The sequence below is a fragment of the Macrobrachium rosenbergii genome, chromosome 1 (genome assembly GCF_040412425.1).
Source record: "Macrobrachium rosenbergii isolate ZJJX-2024 chromosome 1, ASM4041242v1, whole genome shotgun sequence".
In the NCBI taxonomy this organism is placed as follows: Eukaryota; Metazoa; Arthropoda; class Malacostraca; order Decapoda; family Palaemonidae; genus Macrobrachium; species Macrobrachium rosenbergii.
The window spans coordinates 45,906,717-45,916,857 of record NC_089741.1 but is presented as its reverse complement, the minus strand read 5'-3'; the positions used below and the strand labels follow the sequence as shown (position 1 = coordinate 45,916,857).

Genomic DNA, 10,141 nt, shown 5'->3' with positions numbered 1-10,141 from the left:
TGAGAGACGGAAAGAGACTCAAAAATGAGAATAGCGTATTAGTAGAGAGAGAGAGAGAGAGAGAGAGAGAGAGAGAGAGAGAGAGAGAGAGAATAGGGTATCAAGAGTAAGAGTGAGAGACAGAAAGAGACTCAAAAATGAGAATAGCGTATTAGGAGAGAGAGAGAGAGAGAGAGAGAGAGAGAGAGAGAGAGAGAGAGAGAGAGAGAGAGAGAGTTTAAAAAATAATCATTATCCATAACCATGTTTTTATATTCCCCACGAACCACATTACCAGCCTCCAGACATAAACAAAACACGATCATTCCACTTCACAGAAAATTATTCAAATTCAATATGAAGATCGCCACCACCAGCAGTGATGAATATTCGGGGTACACAAAAACATTTGTCTTTGCCCGCCCATATCACGAAGCGTTCCATGTGACGTATCCGCTGGCAAGAGGTATGGCGGTGGATATGGTAATGCTAATTTGACGATATCATAATTCCGGTGGATTTAATCACGGCTGTACCGTTGGCAAAAGCGGATTTATATATCGGCTATGAATTTGATTAACTGTCGAACATTGTGGTCATATCTGTTTTTCAATTTCTCTCCAAAAATCTAAAACAATGTTTCATAATTAGTAATTTTTTTTATGACTTCTTGAGTTTTTTCTTGAAATACCGTTTTACTCATAAACGCTGTGATTTTCAGCACATGAAATTAATTTATGACGGAGTGAAAACTGATAATAAGAATATAAAAACCATTAATTTCAGATAACGTCATTTTAGTCAATTGATTTAACAACCTATATACTAACAGAACAATTCATTTTGAGAGAGAGAGAGAGAGAGAGAGAGAGAGAGAGAGAGAGAGAGAGAGAGAGAGAGAGAGAGCTGTTTACTACAATCCGAAGATAGTTACTAACCAAAATTCACGAAATTTAACCACAGGACATGCTTGATTTTAACGATGAAATATGCACGCTTTAAGTATTTAGGTGGATGTCAATTATAGCATTTCCTAGACTAATGTAAAGGAAAGTTCTTACGAAAGTATAAAACCTAAAATAAGCCAAAACACCCAAGGGTGCACAATCAAAGCAAAACCGCTGTCTATTACGTATCCAACCTTACTTGGAACTGAATGTCGTAGAATGAGACTTTAATACTCGTATATTGGGATATTAAAACGAGAGAAAAATATTGTCAGAATGCTTTTGAAGTATAATGAAATGAAAAAAAAAAAAATGGATATGAAAATTAAACTTATATTCTTTTACGTATTTCTGAACATGGAATATTTGGCTTCTTAGGGCTTACTGTTTTACATCATTGCATACCGCTTGCACAAGTTGACAAAGGATGAATTATATTAGGTATAACCGATTAAGTTAGAGCCCACCCAAAATCAACTAAAAAGGAAAAAATATATATATATATAAAATCCACAAAACGATTTAATCGCGCAGTTGTTCTAAACAGTCGCTCTGTACCATTACCAGAAGTAATATATGCTGCAGCAATTCTATCCCAATTACTGTATATATATAATATATATATGCATATACATATATACTGTATATATATGTATATACAAATGGAGTACTACAAAAATACTCCTTTCCCTGAATGAAACGGCAAGCAGCTCTCTTTCTAGGCGAAGAATCTCCTCTCTCGGACAAAGGATTCAAGAAATTAAGTGATAATTTATTGTCATTTTGTTGCTAAGCTCTGAAATCGAGGCGCAGTTTGGCAGCCTCCGTTTCCAGAGCAATCTAGGTTTTCTGTCTGCAAAGGAATCTAGGTTTTCCGTTTACAAAGCAATCTAGGTTTTCCTAAGTTTTCCGTTTGCCGAGCAATCTAGGTTTTCCGTTTGCAGAGCAATCTAGGTTTTCCGTCTGCAGAGCAATCTAGGTTTTCCGTTTGCATTGTAATCTAGGTTTTCGTTTGCAGAGCAATTCAGGTTTTCCATCTGCAGAGCAATCTAGGTTTTCCGTCTGCAGAGCAATCTAGGTTTTCCGTTTGCAGAGCAACTGAGGTTTTCCGTCTGTAGAGCAATCTAGGTTTTCCGTCTGCAGAGCAATCTAAGTTTTCTGTTTGCAGAGCAATCTAGGTTTCCCGTTTGCAGAGCAATCTAGGTTTCCCGTTTGCAGAGCAATCTAGGTTTTCTGTTTGCAGAGCAATCTAGGTTTCCCGTTCGCAGAGCAATTTAGGTTTTATGTTTGCAGAGCAACCTAGGTTTTCCGTTTACAGAGCAATCGAGGTTTTTCGCAGTTGCGGAATTCAGAAAATACTCTGGCCAAAAAATTTGATACAAAATTGCTAGGATAGTGTATATCAACATGCACTAAAACATTTGCATGAGGAATACCATTTTTTAACACCAATTCACCTAAAATATACATTTCAGTAAGTCGGCAAATATAAATCTATATATTATATATATATATATATATATATATATATATATATATATATATATATATATATATATATATATATATATATATATATATATATATATACATATAAAACACAACGCATCTATCTGTATATACCCTATATATATATTTACATATAGTAACAGAGATTTAGGATTATCGCAAGAGTTCAAGATTCAAAACATAGATGCTCCTTCACGCAAACGTATAAACTCACTGACAAATATTGACATAGTAAAACGTTTTAATGTATTTAGGAGACGGGAAATCTATCATATTTTCCACTTTCTGCTTGGCGTTGTGGGCAGTGCTTTGCTGCACTGCTTAAACGCTGAACTTTGAACGGGATTCCAATATCCAATTCACTGAGGGCCATTTAATCTGAGAGAAATCGACGAGAAGCTATTTTGGGAGGGTGAAAAATATTTCTATTTTACGCTTGATCATTTTTGAGTTGGGGTAATTTCATTTCGTAAAATTAGTTGTTATACAGTCGCTTGGCGTTAGTGCGTGTGCCGAATAGAAACGGGTACTGAAATTAGATTTATAATATAGATGAAACTTAAAGATGTTAAGCTATACTCCTGTGTTAGTCCAAAAAAAAAAATGTTAGTTATTGTTTCAGAAAATACGGTCTTTTTTTTTTTTAATTAGAGTGTTTAAAATCGAAGGAATGAAAATGTAGGGAGGAAAAAGCAAATTAAAAATATACATATTTCTTTTAGTCTATTTGCCAAAACGTCTAAAAACACTGACTGACTGATTTGCTGATATATCAATTAGGCTTTCAGTAATATAATCATTTATGTATTTTTGTGTGTGTCCGTGTGTAGTATATCTGTTTACATGAAAACCACGTGAATGATATCGGCTGATTTCATCAAGCTGTAAAATGATGCATAATTCTCAGAAAAAATTAAAAGAAGCTACAATCATACTTGAAAATTATTTAAATAAACTAAAACAATGTATGAATTCCGAGGTTTCCCCGATATTACAAGTGAAATGCTGTCCTGAAAGTTGGGCTGATACATTAATTTGTAACAGGAACCCTAACATCCAAAACCTTAATAAAACATATATTGCGAGGCTCAAATTCCATGTTATTTTACCGAAGAATAACAACAGTTCAAGATAAAGGTTGTGCACAAGCTGTACATCGTTTTAATTTGAAGAAAAACTTGTGAATCTAAGCAGAGGGATCACTTCTATATGTACGCACTACTGATAATATCACCGCCACTACTGCTAACGATAGTATCATTCCGAATGCTTACGCTAATGCTATTACTGCCAGCACCACCAGTACTAATAATACTCTTAATCGTTAGTATTATCATTATCATTATTACTATTTTTTTAACAGATAGCTATAGAAACAGCTGCTTCTTCCTTTAAACAAATTTGGATGCAAACAGTACATAAAAATGAATAGACAAACCAACAGAAAAGGCAATGCTTTGCTAATTCATTGCCATGAATCTACAGTAAGTGACGACATTTGTAGTAAAACAATAAATATGAATAGCAGATGTCAACACAACAGAAGGAAGCGGGAGAGACTTGACACCATGACAATTAACGACCATGTTAAAAGAAATATTTGAAATGGTGAGCAGTAAATGAATGTGATACCAGTTAAAAAAAAATTCTGTTCACGATGGTTACAAAGATTACAAAGAAAAGCCGCTGCTAAAACTACAACAATAACATAAAGAAAACTGCCTTGTCAGCAAGAGCCCAGCTGAAATGATCATGCGTCAAAATCAAAATATACCTGATCATATGTTGAAATGACGTAACAAATATGTACCATGAAGGCACGCAAAATTATCACGGGAAATATGAAAGAAATAAGAAACTGGCAGACGGAGAGACAGACATACATAATAGTGATAAAGATTCTAGGGCATCCGCTTTAATATGTAGGGCCTAAGGCATGATACTGGCAGTGAAGATCAATATAACGTGGATAAAAACAAAAGCAGAGAGAGAGAGAGAGAGAGAGAGAGAGAGAGAGAGAGAGAGAGAGAGAGAGAGATGTTATACTCCCAGCATGTTCATTAATCCTCTCATATCACTTCAATATATTGTGTAATAATATAAAAGCTGTGTGTGTGTGTGTGTGTGTGTGTGTGTTTGTGTGAGAGAGAGAGAGTTATTACTCCCAGCATGTTCATTAATCCTCTCGTATCACTTCAATATATACTGGATAAAAATAAAAGCAGAGAGAGAGAGAGAGAGAGAGAGAGAGAGAGAGAGAGAGAGAGAGAGAGAGAGAGAGAGAGAGAAACTTTATTACTCCCAACATATTTAATCCTCTCATATCACTTCGATATATTGTGTATAAAAATAAAAACACAGAGAGAGAGAGAGAGAGAGAGAGAGAGAGAGAGAGAGAGAGAGAGAGAGAGAGAGAGAGAGAGAGAGAGAGATTACTACTCCCAACATGTTCATTAATCTTCTCATATCACAATCTCTATAAACAGGGCCCAGAATACAAATATCGACCGTCAACGACCACGTTAAATAATGATAACTGGAAATGGAGGGCACAAAATGCCCTGACTTTCAAATAAAACTAATACAATCGGCTCAGTATCAATGCAAATTAAACTTTCCATGCATGAATGAATCGATACTGAAAGCAGTTGTCGTATCAACCTACAGTTAAACTGTTCTTTTCGTCCATCCGTATTGTTTTATCCTCAATAATCAAGGTTTGTCTGACGGTAATGTTCGAGTATATTACTGATCTGATACCGTATTCATTTTATATTAAAATCCTATAAAGTGCTTCAATCTACATTAAAAGCGAGCAGAATTAATTTGCATAATGGTTTTCGTTATGTATGTTAGATGTAATCACTTTGTTTAGCATACTTAACTGAACTATTCGTTATGTATATTAGATGTAGTTACTTTGTTTAGCATACTTAACTGAACTATTCGTTATGTATATTAGATGTAATCACTTTGTTTAGCATACTTAACTGAACTATTCGTTATGTATATTAGATATAGTCACTTTGTTTAGCATACATAACTGAACTATTCGTTATGTAAATTAGATGTAATCACTTTCTTTAGCATACTTAACTGAACTATTCGTTATGTATATTAGATGCAATCACTTTATTTAGCATACTTAATTGAACTATTCGTTATGTATATTAGATGTAATCACTTTGTTTAGCATACATAACTGAACTAAGACACAATATTCTTCTTATTTAATGAAAAATACTAGCATTTTCCTGTAGCATTCAGAAATGAATAAGGAAATATCAGAGCACTTTACGTGACAGAACTTATGGTATTTTAACTTTCTTAACACCTACATCTTTGCGTTTCAGGTTACGTATCAAAAACAATAATGTTTGTTTTTGGAACACCCCAGTTCATTCAAGATTATCATGTCGGTAGAACATGAGACAAACGTAACAGAATATAGTAAAATGTTGCTCTCATAATCACAAACTTAAGACCGCATTAGCGTGTTAATCCTCTCGCTAACATGTGGATGAAATGTCCAATGTCCCTGCGGACTATACGGGGAATTGAGTCCCGCTACATTCATGAAATGCATATATAAAACGCCTTTATCCAGCTGTGGATTAGTGTGAAATGGGAAGGTTTGAGAGAGAGAGAGAGAGAGAGAGAGAGAGAGAGAGAGAGAGAGAGAGAGAGAGAGAGAGAGAGAGAAATGTTATTACTCCCTACATGTTCATCAATCTTCTCACATCACTTCAACATATTGTAGATAAAAATAAAAGCACAGAGAGAGAGAGAGAGAGAGAGAGAGAGAGAGAGAGAGAGAGAGAGAATGTTATCAGTCCAAGCACGTTTATTAATCCTCTCGTATCACTGCAATATGCTGCGGATAAAAATATAAAAATAAGAGCAGAGAGAGAGAGAGAGAGAGAGAGAGAGAGAGAGAGAGAGAGAGAGAGAGAGAGAGAGAGAAGTATTTTTTCAATCAATGCCTTATGCCACAGTGCATAAACCCCACCAACCTCCCCGGGACAAGGCACGGGGTTAGTACCTGAAGCTAATTTATCCTTCGCGTGAAATAAATGTTATGATCACACCTCGTAGGTTTTCTCACTTTTAGGAGCCGCCCATTATCCTTAGTCATGTTCCCTTACACTATTTGGCTTCGCTCACGAAAGCTTTCAAACGCTAATCTCATAACTGCTGGTCCAAATCTGAGTTACCTTCCATTTCTTGTCAAAAGAGGGCTTTACCAACACGTTCTTATAAAATATGAACTTGTTCCATTCTTTTGTATCCCTGAGTCATATAAAGTACATATATATATATATATATATATATATATATATATATATATATATATATATATATATATATATAATCAGTATATATATATATATATATATATATATATATATATATATATATATATATATATATATATATATATATATAATATGAATCGAGGACACATAAGGCTGAAACACGTTCATCATTTTATTATATCCAAATACACATACGATACTCTACGAGAGATAGAGGAGCGCGACATCCTCTCCTATTAATTCTTCTTTGCTTAACTGACATCAGTGCCTTGTTACGCTAATGGTGGCTGCCTGATCTTAATGGACGCTCCGATTCAAGCTCACAACGTACCGTGGCCATTTAACCGATGTCCTAATATTAATTTTTGAGTTTGAGTTCCCGTCATATCTATATGGCCCATATTTCTCGCTTCTCAGGAAATCACTTACCACTCATGCATTTTAACTCACGTACTGCAATCATACTTTTTTCTCCCTAAACGAGAACCGGCTCAACGTTTGTGTCACACGCTTCAGCTTCAGTAACTTCTGTGTGTGTGTGTGTGTGTGTGTGTGTGTGTGTGTGTGTGTGTGTGTGTGTGTGTGTGTGTGTATGCTAAGGTATGCAAACAATCCAATCAGGCAAGAACGTGGCAAAGAATACCTTGATACCAGAGGTCGAACCGACCCCGACTGATGCAGTTTCCAGACTGCAGTTCCGGATGCTGTATCCTATGAATACTGACCTCAGGCTAAGGGATTCTAACCAAGAGCTATGCTTCTTCTCCTGTCGATTTTTTTGTGCGATTTTTGTTAAGAGAATATGGATAAATTTACCTTGAGGAAATACATTGTAGAATATATTTCAGGGATTCTTTTTGCTTTCAAGCTGGTGATATAATTTTCGTGTGAGAATCTGTAGCTTTGCATGATCGCTTCTACTACAAGGGAGCTGGTCACTTCCATTACAAGGAGCTGGTCACTTCCACTACAAGGAGCTGGTCGCTTCCACTGCAAGGGAGTTGGCCGCTTTCACTGCAAGGGAGGTGGTCACTTCCATTACAAGGGAGCTGGTCGCTTCCATTACAAGGGAGCTGGTCGCTTCCACTGCAAAGGAGCTGGTCGCTTACAATGTAAGGGAGCTGGTCACTTCCGTTACAAGGGAGCTGGTCACTTCCATTACAAGGGAGCTGGTCGCTTCCACTGCAAGGGAGTTGGCCGCTTTCACTGCAAGGGAGGTGGTCACTTCCATTACAAGGGAGCTGGTCGCTTCCATTACAAGGGAGCTGGTCGCTTCCATTACAAGGGAGTTGGTCCCTTCCATTGAAAGGGAGTTGGTCGCTTTCATCGCAAGGGAGCTGGTCACTTCCATTACAAGGAAGCTAATCGCTTCCATTGCTAGGGAACTGGTCGCTTACATCGCAAGAGAAATAGTCGCCTCCACCACAAAGGTACTGGTGGCTTCCATTACAAGGGAACTGGTCACTTCCATTCCAAGACAAATGGTCGCTTCCATTACAAGCGAAATGGTCGCTTCCATAATAAGAGAAATGGTCGCTTCTATACAAGAGAAATGGTCGCTTCCATTACAACAGAAATGGTCGCTTTCATTATAAGAGAAATGGTCGCTTCTATACAAGAGAAATGGTCGCTTCCATTACAACAGAAATGGTCGCTTCCATTATAAGAGAAATGGTCTTCGATTACAAGACAGATGGTCGCTTCTACTACAAGGGAACTGGTCACCAACATTACATGGGAACCACTCACTATTTCTTGTATGTGCATCATCAACAAATGCAACAGAAAAGAAATATCCTCTTTGCATTCAAATTGCCTTACTGAACCTTTATGTCATCTGAAAGGATCAAATAGGATATCAATAAATATACAAAGGCGACGTATTAGCAACTGACAACGTCGTATTTAAAGGGAATTATATATCATTCGAAAGGATCAAATGAGCATTACGGATAAATAACGTACAAAGGCGCTGTATCAGCAACTGACCACGTCGTATTTAAGGGGAGTTAAGATTCTCTACCAGCAACAAGATGACACTCCCATGAATATACAGGAAAACGTTTTACGTTTCTCAAAAGCCACAATTTCTGGTTGGGAGCGTGGCAGCAGGGAGCGTCCATGAGGAAAAATGGCTTGCAATTTGGGATGGTGATGAAAGCGAAATGTGTGTGTGTGTCCTTTAATAGAGAGCTGTAACTAGGCGAAGGTGATTGAGATTATAAGTGAGAGAGAGAGAGAGAGAGAGAGAGAGAGAGAGAGAGAGAGAGAGAGAGAGAGAGAGAGAGAGAGAGAGAGAGAGAGAAACTTAGAAACAGTGACCACACACTAAGAGAGCGAGAGAGAGATCTTTGGAACAGTGACCACACACTAGAGAGAGAGAGAGAGAGAGAGAGAGAGAGAGAGAGAGAGAGAGAGAGAGAGAGAGAGAGAAACTTTGGAACAGTGATCACACACTAAGAGAGAGAGAGAGAGAGAGAGAGAGAGAGAGAGAGAGAGAGAGAGAGAGAGAGAGAGAGAACTTTGGAAGTGAGAGAGAGAGAGAGAGAGACTCTGGAACAGTGACCACACACACTTAGGACTAAGAGAGAGAGAGAGAGAGAGAGAGAGAGAGAGAGAGAGAGAGAGAGAGAGAGAGAGAGAGAGAGAGAGAGATCTTTGGAACAGTGACCACACACTAGAGAGAGAGAGAGAGAGAGAGAGAGAGAGAGAGAGAGAGAGAGAGAACTCTGGAACACTGACCACACACTAAGAGAGAGAGAGAGAGAGAGAGAGAGAGAGAGAGACTTTGGAACAGTGACCACACACTAAGCGAGAGAGAGAGAGAGAGAGAGAGAGAGAGAGAGAGAGAGAGAGAGAGAGAGAGAGAGATCTGAAGCAGTGACCACACACTGACGCAACGTGACACACACACAGACGTTAGACGTGAAGTTGTCATAAGACTAAAAACAAATGGTTAAGAAAAGATGGAATCTAATTAAACAATGATGAAGTGAAATGAGAGTGATAATAATGAGCATAACGAAGAAGATAATGATTGAGAACATTTCAAAATAAAATGGATACATGAATCACTACTTTATTTTACAAGAATACCAGAATACCATTATTTTCACGCTTAATTAAAGGATGTCACTAACAACACAATGCAAACCTAATTTGAAAATATACAAACTCTTGTTCCAAAATAAAAAAGAAAATATCTTTGTACCAGACGTGAAAATATAATATTACAAAGGCTGTCGTAATTTCACCTAAAAAAAAAAAAAAAAAATTGCACTTTCCTTCACCTTTGATTTTCATATAAATCATTATCAGCTCAGCCCGTAATGACCTTCTACCTTAATCAAGGGATTTGGTTTCATTGGCAAAGACGAAATAAAGAAAACG

At 37.1% G+C, this 10,141-nt stretch overlaps 1 protein-coding gene across 1 annotated transcript; it reads left to right on the top strand.

Annotated features, from left to right (window-relative positions):
* Positions 1-336: 336 nt before the first annotated feature.
* LOC136840389 (testis-specific H1 histone-like) lies at positions 337-8,346 on the top strand. Its single transcript, XM_067107072.1, has 2 exons — positions 337-445; positions 7,679-8,346. The coding sequence occupies exons 1-2, from the start codon at positions 337-339 to the stop codon at positions 8,344-8,346; spliced, it is 777 nt and encodes a 258-aa protein (XP_066963173.1).
* Positions 8,347-10,141: the final 1,795 nt, after the last annotated feature.

What these genes read in the sequence shown, in the direction of transcription:
- LOC136840389 (XM_067107072.1), top strand. Translation starts at nt 337, where the DNA reads ATGAAGATCGCCACCACCAGCAGTGATGAATATTCGGGGTACACAAAA. An exon ending in GACGTATCCGCTGGCAAGAG is followed by an intron (nt 446 to 7,678) that starts GTATGGCGGTGG and finishes TTCTACTACAAG; the next exon opens with GGAGCTGGTCACTTCCATTA.